Source organism: Oculina patagonica, chromosome 9, assembly GCF_052425735.1.
Source record: "Oculina patagonica isolate OP01 chromosome 9, crgOcupat, whole genome shotgun sequence".
Lineage (NCBI taxonomy): Eukaryota > Metazoa > Cnidaria > Anthozoa > Scleractinia > Oculinidae > Oculina > Oculina patagonica.
The window spans coordinates 25,169,756-25,183,433 of record NC_135766.1 but is presented as its reverse complement, the minus strand read 5'-3'; the positions used below and the strand labels follow the sequence as shown (position 1 = coordinate 25,183,433).

The 13,678-nt window shown below is 37.8% G+C and overlaps 2 protein-coding genes across 2 annotated transcripts; both read left to right on the top strand.

Annotated features, from left to right (window-relative positions):
• Positions 1-140: 140 nt before the first annotated feature.
• On the top strand, positions 141-1,490 carry LOC144665062 (cobalamin-dependent radical SAM methyltransferase TokK-like). Its single transcript, XM_078526240.1, has one exon. It carries the CDS (start codon positions 141-143, stop codon positions 1,488-1,490), a length of 1,350 nt encoding a protein of 449 aa, XP_078382366.1.
• A 734-nt stretch (positions 1,491-2,224) lies between these two features.
• On the top strand, positions 2,225-12,791 carry LOC144665173 (adenosine deaminase-like). The gene is made up of 10 exons (XM_078526344.1): positions 2,225-2,367; positions 5,867-5,928; positions 6,779-6,907; positions 7,782-8,029; positions 8,582-8,709; positions 9,056-9,127; positions 9,564-9,665; positions 10,197-10,264; positions 11,750-11,879; positions 12,470-12,791. The coding sequence occupies exons 1-10, from the start codon at positions 2,341-2,343 to the stop codon at positions 12,557-12,559; spliced, it is 1,056 nt and encodes a 351-aa protein (XP_078382470.1). The 5' UTR covers positions 2,225-2,340; the 3' UTR covers positions 12,560-12,791.
• Positions 12,792-13,678: the final 887 nt, after the last annotated feature.

Below are 13,678 nucleotides of genomic sequence, written 5' to 3'. Positions count from 1 at the left end.
CGGAGACGGGCATGGGAAAAGTTGCCTGCAGCACGTGACTTCCGCTTTTTCCGAGAAACGAGTTTATATGACGCCATAAAAATAAACAGTTTTCTTGGTACTATAAAAGTTCATTTCGTTTCAAGGAAAACAAAATCAAAATGCTACGATCCAAAATTCCAATTTTGATTAGTCTGGATCATATTCGACCGAAAGATCCAAGACTATCGCTTGGAGTAGCGAGTATTGTGAGTCATTTAAAGCAGAAGAAAATCGAATACAATGCTCATAGTTATAACATTGCAGAAGAAACGCAGGTGTATTCGTTAGCAAGAAACATCCTTGATACCATTTGGAGACAGTACAACGACTCGAAATATGATCTCATGTTTGGTGGCTTTGTCTGGAACGAGCCTTTTCTCAAGACAATCCTTAAGGAGCTGAAAAAGTACAATTATCGTGGTCGAGTTGTTATGGCAGGTCCTCAGGTCTCGTACATCGAGAAAGGCCAGTTAGAGAAATACTATCCAGAAGTAGATGTGTTCATCCGTGGGTATGCAGAACACGCTGTGTCAGAATTAGCAGAAGGAAAGGAAGATATCCTAGGAGTCCACTTAGCGAACTCCCAAGACAAGGGTCTTCACACTTCTACCACACTGTCCGAGCTCGCTTCCCCTTTCTTGGATGGCACCCTCCAACCTCAGTACTTCATGAGGTGGGAGACAACTCGAGGCTGTCCATACAGTTGCTCATTTTGCCAACATAGAGACCCAGCCTCTTCATCGTCTCAAAATAAAAGCTGGACAAAAATTCAGCACTCACAGAAAGATCGTATAATATCGGAGATTGAATGGTTTGTTGATAATCACGTCAGAGACTTGGCTGTATTGGATCCGACGTTCAATACAACGAACGGATACATGGTGCTTGATTTATTAGAGCGGCTTAGATTTTCAGGGAAAATTAGTCTGCAGTGCCGTCCTGAGAGGGTCACCCCTGCATTTTTAGATCAAGTAGAATCGCTGAGCAGAACCACAGGAGCTGAAGTAGTTTTGGAATTTGGCGTGCAAACATTGGACGCAATGGAACTGTTGTACATCGAACGCGTCAGAAACGCCAATCCGCACAGCTTAGCTAAGAAAGTTATAGAAAAGTTGGCGCTTGTTCATCAGCGCAAGATCAAACACGAAATCAGTCTTATTTTTGGCCTGCCTTTGCAGACCGTGACGAGCTTTCAACAAACCATTCAAAAGATCCAGGAGAAAACGGATGGATCGCTGGTAGCCTTCCCGTTGATGTTGCTCCGAGGAACGCCCCTCTATTACCAAAAGGACAAGCTAGGACTTGTTGAAGGTACAGATATCGCGCATCCTATTCTGGATCGAGTTCAGAAATTCATCCCACATGTTGTGGAAACTCCTTCTATGTCTTATGGGGACTGGATGGCAATGGCTAACATTGCTGCTTCTTTGCAAGAGCAACAGTCAGAGGAGAAACAGAAAAGTTTATGACTTCCGGTGACACGGTTCAGTCACCGGAGCTTCCGCTATATCAGGTCACTTTCACTTTAATTCTTTGTTGTAGGGTATTTAGAGTTTGATTTCTCGGAATTTAATGGATTTGTTTTTTAAATAAACGACTCCAGCTGTGTACAAGGAATTTTAACAACTTTTGCAAGAAAATTAGCAACTTAAAATTTAACCAGATACACATTTTGTGACATTGAAAAACCACGGTGGTTCGGGCCATCATACAATCATACAACTGCAATACAATACAATACAACGTTTAATGTGATCATTACACTTAGCTATGATTTCGATGCGCCCCGCAGATATAACCAGCAAAGTTCGGGGAACACACCAGCTAGTTTACAGGTGAGCCACAAAGAAAAAATATTCTTCAAACTTTAAAATATTTGCGGACGCATGAATGAGGAAACGTAAGTACTATTAGCTACTATGAGTGAAAGGTTTAGATATTGATTAAAATTTATTTAAAAATGAGCAAAAAGTTATAAAATATATACAATTATTTACAAATGACTCATAAATATTAAAAATGAAATATTTCAATATCGTTTTGCCTCATGAACTTCTTGTTCCATTCGGCTAAAAGATTCGCATTCCCAGTGTACACTAAGTGTACCCCCAACCCCCACCCCAGCCCTAATCACGCCCACCACCCCTCCCCCTCCAGGCCAGTGGAACAAAGTACGAGTGGGCGCTGGGTACGACAACTGACCTTGGCCAACCTCTGTGGTGCCGATCGAAGTTTTGCAGTAATAAGCCGGAAAATGACAAATTTATACATTGGAACAGTAGTTCTTTGTAGTTAGAAAGATCTGTATGGTGGAGAGTGATGGCGCTAAAAGTACCTAAGTCAAAAGTAAGTGCGTATTTTGTGTGACCTTGATTTTCCATGTTGCCGGCGAATTAGCTGAGCTGTCTTTGAACAGTCTTTGCATGTGATTTCAGTCGAATTATTTGTTTTTTAACTCTGATTCTAGTACAAGAAACCTTCCTCACTCACTAAGACGAGTAAGTCGTAGTATTAAGCTTGCCTATATGTTTATGTGAGCAATCTGTAAACCATAAAATATCGTTTTACTCTATAAACAAAAGCAAAGATATTGGCGACGTGACACGCACGTAACTCTAAAATCTCATGTTTCTCAGAATAAATTACGCCAGTTAATGTTCTGGTGCCGAGATAAGGCGAAACATCTATAAATTAATAGCGGAGTGTTGTTGTTAATGTGCACTAGAGATCACAAAGTATTATTTTGTTTAATGGTTGGCTAATTTGAATAACAAGTAAGTTCAGGTTTGTAATCCTGATAATGGAGACTATTGAAAAGTACTGGGTGGGGGGGGGGAGCCTGGGAAAATAGGGGTGCAGAGTAGGGATGCAAGAGTGAGTGAGTGAGTGATACTTTATTTAACCTCGGAATTCCATCAATTACATTGGTTTTCATGAAAGCCGAGTGAGATTTAAAAATTTAAATAGAGTTAAATAACACATAAATATTAGAGTGGGACAAGCTATCAATAAGAAGATAGTAACATATCAAAGTCAATATCTTCCAGTCCTCTTTTAAAGGCTGCAAGAGATTTAGCTGACTTAATTGAATTAGGCAAGGAATTCCACAATTTAGGACCAGCATAAAGAAAACTTTTTTTTAAAAAATCAGTTTTCGGTAATGGTAAATTAATATTTAATTCACTGTTCCTAATGTTGTAAGGATTTCTTGCCTCGACTTTGCAAAATCTGTCAGTTAAATAGGATGGGGCTTCACCAGTAGAAATTTTAAACATTTGAGTGGCCTTATGCTTAGCTCTTCGGGTTTTTAGATCAGACCACCCAAGTTCCTTTAAAACATCCTTTGAGCTTACATCATAGGTAGCCCTTAAAATAACCCTACCAGCCCTATTCTGTAATTTTTGTAATCTGGTTGCTAGACCTTTAGATAAATTATCCCATACCAAATCACAATAGTCAAAAGATGGCTGGATAAGGGAATTATAAATAGTTATAAGAGTATCATCATTAACGAATTGCCTTATTTGTCTCAAGCCCCTGATTGCAGATGAGACCTTTTTTGCCACATGGTTAATATGAGTGGACCATGATAAACGATCATCGATATAAACACCAAGAGATTTAGCAGAGTAGACACGTTTTATACTTGTATCACCTAACCTGATCTCAGGAGAATAGCCTAGGTTGGCAAGATTGTAATTAGAGCCAATAATTAAAAATTCTGTTTTAGTGGTGTTTAAACTCAGTTTGTTTGCTAAGAGCCACTGTCTAATATTTTCCAAATCATGATTTGTACCATTCTGTAATTCAAAATAATTTTTACCAGAAATGGTTAAATTAGTGTCATCTGCAAACATTCTTGGGGCTGAGAAATTTAAGCATTTGGGTAAATCATTGATGTATAATAAAAACAACAGAGGGCCGAGGATAGATCCTTGAGGAACACCACAAGGGATATCTGAGAACTCTGATAGACAGCCATTTAAGTAGCATTTTTGCTTGCGATTAGAAAGATATGAATGAAACCATTGATGTGCTGTTCCAGAGATACCATACATCTCTAATTTGGCAAGCAAAATGCTGTGGTCAACTGTGTCAAATGCCTTGGCTAAATCAAGAAAGACAACAGAGTTTAAGAGACCATTGTCAATATTGATCAGAAGAACCATTCATTAGTAGCATCTAATAACGAAGTAAGAGTAGAATACAGGGAACGAAACCCAGACTGGCAATTTGATAAAAGGGAATTTACCTTAAGGTAGTCATATACCGGTAGCTGATTATAGATGATTCTTTCAAAAAGCTTAGCAATAACAGAAATGACCGATATAGGTCTATAATTGTTGAGATCATCAGTGTTATCTTTCTTATGTATTGGGGAGACTTTAGCATACTTCCACTGATCAGGGAAGATACCACTCGTTATAGAAGCATTGAAAATTAAGCATAAAGAATGCGATATTACAGGAGCAGCCTCCTTTAATAATTTACTTGTTATGCCATCTAATCCAGTTGCCTTGGCAACATCTAATTTGTTTATTAGGTCGAAAACGCACTTAGCTGTAATGGACTTTAATTTAAAATCACAGTCAACTGACTTTAGATAGTCAACAAAGCTATAATCAGAGTTGGACAACGATGAAACAAGCTTAGTTCCAACAGAAGTGAAATGAGAGTTCATTAGCTCACAAATTTGTTGAGAGTCGGTGACTGCAACACTATCAATCTTAATGCTATTAATACCGCTGCTTTTGGCATTACGACCCATTAATTCATTTAATGTTTTCCAGATTGCACGAGGGTTGCCAGAGTTTGAGTCAATATTGGTTTTATAATAATTAGCTTTAGTCTCCTTAAGAAGAGAGGGCAGGAGGTGGAATTATTCCCAAGGTGGCAAAAACCAATAAAAATTAGGAAAATGTCATAAAATTTTGTATTATTTTGCAAAATAAATAGCACAGAAAAAAAGGTGTAAAATGAGAGTAAAAGGTATGGAAAGGGAACATGGGAAGTACTCCCCCTCCACGTGCACACACTTTTTAATATTATTTTAATATTATGCATAAGTCAAATCCAAGAGTGTCCATCCCTGGCCCCTTACAGCCCAACGAGCACCCCATGTGGTATATGTACAAAAGCCTACAGGTGTGGTATATGCCTACTGATAATATAATAGTTAAAGGGGTGGTGAATGGTCCCTGGAAAAATGTGTCTCACAAAATTTTAGCCAAATTTCAGGGGTCTGTCATCTCAAATTTTTCTTTAATTTTTCTTTTTTCTTTTCAAGGTCCTAAATTTTTTAATCCACTTCCACCTGAAATTTCAAGCTCTTCATCACTGGCATCTTTTAAAAGAAAACTTAAAACATATATTATTGATAACTATTAACTCCGTCTTCTATCAAATCTTGTCATTACTTCAGTACCTTAACTAGTCATCTGTTTTTCTTGTGAGGGAACCTAAGCTTACAAGCCCCGTGGTTTTTTATTAGGTTCCCTCGCCATTTTGTTTCTAATTTTATATTATATTGTAGTCCTGTGTATCAATTATTATCTTGTATATTGATTTTGTATTATCTATTTTTTTCATAATTATATTTTTTGTTTGTGTGGCAAAATAAATAAATTTAACGCCTTCTTGGAGGCTCCATTTCTTTTGCAAGGCTGAAAAGGTCTCGGGCTCCCAGAAAAGATATCAGTCTCATAAAGTGTTGCATTATACATTTGACACCCCTAGTTAAAATATTAATCAAGACTCAGGAGCCAGACGGATGAATTATTGTTATTATTAATTCTTTACTACATTTGTCTGCATTTTTTCTTATAATTTTATTCTTAATTTCCAGGTAGAGCTTCATGTTCACCTTGATGGTGCTGTGAGGATACAGACCATTATTGACTTGGCCAAGTATGAATACCAATACTTGATTGGGGGGGGGGGGACAAATGCTACTTTTGCCAAATCTATCATTGAAGTTACTCATTTAATATAGTTCCCAGTGTTTCCATGATTGTAGGTTCCATCATGATTGATAAATTTAGGGCTCTCCTTCCCATAAGACTGCGGGAGGCGCGGTGGCCTAATGGTTAGCGCACTCGCCTCCGAGTCGAATGGCCTGGGTTCGAGGCCTGGCCGGGGCGCTGCGTTGTGTTCTTGGGCAAGACACTTTGCTCTCACAGTGCCATTCTCCACCCAGGTGTATAAATGGGTATCGGCGAATTTACTGCTGGGGGGTGACCCTGCGATGAACTAGCATCCCATCCAGGGGGGAGTAGCAATACTCCTAGTCGCTTAATGCTACGGAAATCGGGATAAGCTCCGGCCTGTATGGGCCACTAGGCTCGAAGCAGACTTTACTTTTTTACTTTCCCATAAGACTGTCCCCTTTCTAATATAAAGCACCCCTAGCTCTTTTGAATGTGTTTTGTCAATGTTTACAAGACCCATGTTTTTATCTAAAAACCTTTGAGGCTTGATTGACTTTACAGTCACACCCCTGTTAAGCAGCCACCAGCCGCCCCTATAAATCGAAGACGCAAAATTATGGCTGGTTTTAATACTTTAAATAAAATAAAACCCTTATTTAGCAACTACCTCTATTAAGTGGTTTCAAACACGCCCTTTGCTAATTTCTGACTAACTCCTATTAAGCAGTCGCTTACCATTTCCCCAAATGTGCCCACTTAATAAGGGTTTTGTCAGTAATTGCTAGATTATCTTGTGAGATACCAGCTGTGGTTAAACTTTTTAATTGCAGGAAGAAACACTTCAAGTTACCTGCTTATGATGAGGAACATTTACAAGATCTTGTGTCTGTCAGTTTGGATAAACCATTATCTCTGAGAGGCTTTTTAGGATGTTTCCATATTTTCTTACCTGTTATTGTGTAAGTACTAAAATTGAATTTAGTAATACAATTTATCATCATTTACCATCTTTCTTCAGGTCAACTTTAAGTCCGCAAAAACATCTGTTTTTTCCTGTTCGTGTAATGATTATAAATTATGAATTAACATTATGTAAATAAACTACTATATATATATATATAACTGATCAATCAGGGTTCATGACCAGATTCGGACAGATTTACATCACGTCATTTCACGTCATGCACAAAGTAGTCAGGAAGCAATGAGAGGCGACTGTTTTTGCTAGCTAGGCCTTTACATAACAGACATTTTCTCACTGATAACCTTCGATCCCACTGCCAACTTTTTCTGGATCAAAGGCGTGAGATTTTTATCCTGAGAGTGCCAGGATTTCCGAAGACAATACAATAATGTCCAAAGTATTCCGAAGAAGTTCCGAACATATCCTGATCTCAGTGCATGGACATGTTTTTTAAACACAACCTCATTCCAACGCTTTTTTGTCAAAACTCTGAGATTTCGGGGAAAGTATTGCCATTTACTCATTTTACATGGAGTTTTCTTTTCTTACAATGGTTTGAGTTTACATATTTTGGAAAGTGTGTCGTTTGTGGTTTGGTTCGTAAGCATGAGTTGGCGTGAGATCGAAGTTTTCAACTCGCAGGCGTGAGAGTTGGCAGGTATAGCATTGTGGGTCATACAGTTGCCTATAGCATAGTTTGTGGAGGAGACCAACTATATATGCCTATAGCAACTGAGATATAGGTTAAAGCTCACTGTTCAGTTCAAGTCATTGCAAATCATGGCAAGATATATTTCCTCTATAAGTGGCACCTAGATTTTAAAGTGTGCTTTTCTGTATCATTTATTACAATTATCATTTGTTTTCAGTGATGATACTGCAGCAGTTGAAAGAATTGCTTATGAATTTTGTGAGGACCAGTCATCTTCAGGTGTAATGTACTTTGAAGTTCGTTACAGCCCTCACTTGCTATGTACAACAGATGCCGATCAACTGGAGGAAAATGGCGTTTCACCAAGAGATATAGTAGAAGCTGTGAATAGAGGTCTTAAAAAAGGAGAGCGCGATTTTGGAGTTATAGCACGTTCCATTCTCTGCTGTATGAGACACGCACCTGGTAAAAAAATGTTTTACTTTATTCTTGAAAGAAGGTTAGGGCTGCCAATAAGACCCAGCATCCACCAGCGTTCCAGCATGTATTAATTCTGTGGTGAAGTGCTGCCTTTCCCGTTAAAGGGGCTATGTTACACAATTTTAGACAATTTCGGCTCTGACCAACTGGTTGATCATAGAATTAACTGAAATATCACAATAATGGCTTAAAACTGTAGAAGAACTAAAAAAACAACATGAAAAGGCCAAAAAGGGGCATGGCTGGGCAAAATTCAAGAAGATTAAAACAGATTGCATTCAGGTGAACTTTCACTCCTTTCATTAGTGGTACCTGCCTCTTTGTGCTTTTTCTATTGCAAAATATTATGAAATGTTGCAAAATTTTTCTCAATTTCTCCCAGTTCCAGCCACCTTGGATATCCCACTCCTCCCCCTCATTTCTCCCACCTCCTCTACCCCTCCCACCCCTATACTCTGGGACTCCCACCCCCTGTCCCCTTCCACAAGATACTGGTCACATCACATCTGTAATTAATTTGTATTCTCTTTTCCTTAGATTGGTCATTAGAAATCCTTTCCCTCTGTCAGGAGTTTGCAAATGATGGAGTTGTCGGAATTGATCTCGCAGGTGATGAATCGCTTGGCGAGATTCCAGCCATGAAAGGACATGTTTTTGCTTTTAAGGTTTGGTTCCATCTCTTTAGCAGTTTGTGTAATAATTTTGTTTCTTTGGAACATTTTGAGAAAAATAGTTAACACTCTTCAGGTGACTTAATTTACTAATATTATAGTGATCCCAAGTCTCTTATGGTCAGTCAGTCAGTCAGTCAGTCAGTCAGTCAGTCAGTCAGTCAGTCAGTCAGTCAGTCAGTCAGTCAGTCAGATGGTCTGAAAATGGTCAAATGGACAACTTGGAATGATCAAACAGACGATCAGACATTTGTGAACCTTTGGTACCCAATGTTGTGTGATGCTGTCTCAAAATCTAGTGTGTTGTAATAAGAATGCAGATGATGTTGTCTTGTTGTAGGAAGCCAGAAGACTGAACATACACAGAACAGTTCATGCTGGGGAGGCTGCTCCAGCTGCCAGTGTAAAAGAAGTAAGAAGTTAAAATCTATTTTCTCCTTACATTGTCAATACATTGTTAAGCAGATAGGTGATGAGAATAAAAAAAAAGGATCAACTAGGTGGCTCACCACTCAGTGCAGCAGCTGATTTCAAGTTTGAGTCGTGTTATAATAATGGTTCAACTAAGTCAAGAGTATCGCTTCTCACGCTACATTGAGATGCTTGTCCCTTGCAGGCTATCCCCTTCTCCCCAGGAAGTATACATATCTCTCCCATGGTAAGACTTTTGGTTAAACCTACCCCTCCCCCCCCCTTCCTCCAATCTCACTGGAAATTCTGGTTTTGCTTCTTCAAAAAACTTTAGATTTTAAAACCTCGTCTCTCCTCCAAATTCCAATGGCCTTCCTTCTGAACCGCACAATTTTCACAGCACATGTGACTCAAAGATTCATTGTGATTGTTTTCAGGCATTAGATATTCTTCACGCTGAGAGAATAGGTCATGGATACCATGTGCTGGAAGACATTGCACTCTACAAGAGAGTGATCGATGAGGGGATTCACCTGGAGGTGAGCAAATTGAAGTACACTAAATGGCTGTTAGCATTGAATATGCAAATTTCATAATTGCTGACTTTATCTTTCGTTGGCTTCACATTTTTGTTAATTTTCTGGCTCACTTGTTTTTATTTTAGTTAGTTAGCAGTTGAAGATTTACCCCTTTGTGGAAAAACTGCTATTGAACCGTTATTATTACTATTTCATGATTATCAGTAAGAGAAGTTTTCAATATCATTGAGTGTCATAAAACCAAAACCCAAGTACGTACTCTGGCCAATAATCACGACACAAACAATTTAGTTTTTAAAAACTTGATGCAAATATTGTAGCTAGCGCAAAACACAGGAAAACGTGCATGAGCAAGTCAGGATTGGTTTTGGTTTTACTTGTGACTGGTTTAGAAAGTGGCGCGAGTTTCTCTTTTAACCTGCAGTTGGCAAAGTTCACAAAACCAGTGCAAATGCGAATTACTTTTGACACTCATTAAGTGAAAACGCGCTATACAATTTATTAACATACGTTAATTTCTTTCACTGTCAGGTGTGTCCAACTTCAAGTATACTAACAGGGGCTGTCAAGCCGTGTTTCAAATCTCATCCACTTAAAAGGTATGTGAAAGCATGTTGTAACATAAGGTTTTATTTAAATTGACCGATATTATAAACTATCTTATAATTCTCAGAAAACTTCTTAGAAAAGTTAAAAAATAAGTTTGAAACCGAGAAGTATATAGCAAACAAAAATGGGACGTTTGCAAGTTTCAGGAAAAGATGGGAAGCAATTCTTGCTAAATTTCTATAGATATTGGTATTGTTTAGCCTTGTTCTCTTTATATAGATAGATAAATATATATATCTATGTACCTATTGTGTTTGTGTGTTTTCGTGTGACGGGTTTCTTTTTTTGTTAATAATAATAATAATAATTTGCTAATTTATATAGCGCATATTTCCATATTCTGATCAATAGCGCTTTGCATATTTAAGAGAAAATTAAAAATTACATCACCATGAAAATAAAATAAAGTTATAAATTATAAAAGTACTTCTTAAAGAGATAAGTTTTAAGTCGAGATTTAAAACAGTCAAGTGATGTTGCTTGACGAAGCTCCACAGGTAGGCCATTCCAGAGTTACGGGGCTGCTACTGAAAATGATCTAGCTCCCAATGTTGACAGCATCTTTCCCTTGGGATGGTCCAATAAGGGCATGCCAGTAGACCTTAGATTGTCTACTGGCATTAATTCATTAGTTGTTTGCAATCAGAATTTGTAATTTACTTGTAACAATTATTAATTATGATAAACTTGTAATACATATAGGACTGTAATTTGTATTGGTACTGGTATTGATGTAATATTGAAAATGTAACAGTAGTATAGGTATTACACGATATTTGTAACAACATTGAAAATAAAACCGTCAAAAAAAATGTTGTAACATAAGGATTTCTTTTGTTGCTTAGCGACGTGTCTGACAGCTTTCAGTGGCATCAAGAGTAGAAATACTGTTGATCCCTCCTAACACACACCTCCCACGGGTGGAGGTAAAGGTGAAGGTTATGTGTCAAATACACAGGAAGTGGTCTCCCAATCTCCCGAGGCAGAGGGTCAAGATAAAAGTGTTTGACAATTTAATAGTCCCTCCTGATCCTTCTTGACAATTTTATAGACCCTCCTCCCATAAGAAGACACCTTTTCATCGTTCCCAGCCACATACAAACACCTCCTCTAAGTGGACACTTTGTCAAGTGGTCCCCAACCACATACAAACACTACATTTTACCTCCAATAGGCAGGCAACTCTCATGAGTGTACATTTTTTCTGGTCCTTATGCAGCCACATACAAACACTACATTTTACCTCCAATAGGCAGACAACTCTCATGAGTGGTCCTTATGCAGCCACATACAAACACCACATTTTTTACTCTTCCATAAACTCCGGACACCACTCATAAGGACACTTCGCATGGTCACAGTCACATACAAACACTATAAGCTGGCACTTTTTGTAAGAGGACAGGTTCCTCTTTAATTAATTGACGTTATAAAATTAATACATAGATTTACTTTCTGTTTTTTGTGTTTTCAAGGTTCGTAGAAGATGGAGCGAATTTCTCTATCAACTCTGATGATCCTCTCATATGTCAAACTAAAATAGATCTTGAACAAGGTGTTGCTTTTAATCAGATTGGGCTGAGCCCAGCAGAACTAACGCGAGCGGTGAGTTATAATTAAATGCATGCTACAGTAGTTCCCCATATATTAGAGCGGTAATGGCCAATACTATTTATATGTTAGAGTGGTAACTGTAAATATAGATTACATCATAGAAAGTGCGACGTACGGATTTTTATTCACGTGTTGCAAAACTTTGGAAAAACGAACAAGTGGGTGAAGCGAACGAGTAAGGTTTCTAAAGTTTTTTCAAATCGTGATGAATAAAAATCCGTACGTCGCACTTTTTATGCTGTAATTTGTTTGGCATTGGTAACATGTGTTGCCGCTTTTTGCATACCTACCTCCTTTGCGCTTTGCACCCGTTACATGTTTTCCGCGCTTGCCAACGGTTACACGTTTTTGCGCGCCTGTAATTGGTTACATGTTTGCACGCTTGCGGCTGCACGTTTGTTTGTTTGTTTTGAGTTTTGATTGTTTTTTTTTTTAATATAACGCGCTTTGTGGCTTCACTAATTTTCTCTGCTATACGATTGCTTACAGTTTTGAGACATCCATTAGACAAGTCACTTAATTTCCTGTAAGTCATATACAACATGTCATTCAATAACATTTCTCTTTTCATTTGTTTCCAGACATTCAACGCTGCAAGAGCTGCATTTCTTCCTGAGAATGAGAAACAAGAACTAATCGATCGACTGAAATTAGTGCACGGAATATATTGATGTTTTAAAAGATATATATATATATATTTTTTGTGATTTTCACACACAAATGGATTCAACAGTGTTCATCTTGCATCTCACAAGACTTTTAATGAGGCTGATAGGTAGTTAGTGTGTACGGGAAATTATGCGTTTGATTTGGTGGCGAGGGTAACAAAACTAATTTTACATTCGTACTGTGTCAGATCACAATAAACAGTTTCGGAAAACCATATCACATGAATGGATCTTTCTTAAAAATTATACTACATGTACATGTATGTTTGTGCCATGTATATGACCTTTTTGTAACACATTTGCTGAAAATAATGCAAAAAATGTTTGGAAACACTTCCAGTTTTATCAAGCAAGTGAAATATTTAATATATTAAGTAGTGTGGATTAAGGGAAATTTGTGTTTTTTTGTGTGTAACAAGTGTATTAAATTTTTAGATGGATAGGACAGCAGTAGAGAATAGTAGAGAATTATTGAGAGATCTTGTGGGAAAAATGAGATTTTTATGTGGAGTAATTATTGTCTTATTCTTGTTCATAAAATTTCTGGCACAAATATCGTAACGTTATTTAAGAGAAGTAGATAATTGTGAAAATTATTTTCGCTGAAGCAATATTTCATATGGGGTATATTTTTCATTCGTATTTTTTACTGACCAAATACTCTTGGATTATATTTTGACTTATTTTACTGTGAAATGGACTTATCTGATGATGTATTATTATAACTGATAAAAGTCACACCTGTGATTACAGCATTTTATTTTTAAGTTATTATGATACAAACAAAACTGTAGATTATCATGGGTGACGATATACTAAGGCTACGTTTACACGGGACCGGACCAGAACCGTTCCGAAACAGATCGGATCGGATTCTGTTTACACGGAACTATTTGGAACCGATCCAGGTGTTTAAACGGGACCGTTCTTGAACCGGACCGAAACTGATCCAATACTGCACCAACAAAATAGCAGGGCGAGTTTTGGATCAATTCCGGTCCGGTTCCAGAAGGCCTATCCGGTCCGATTTTCGGACCGAATCCGTTTGGAACCGGTCCTGTGTAAACTATAGATATGCTAATTTTGTGTGTATCGATTATGTATTTATACTTTGTACTGCCA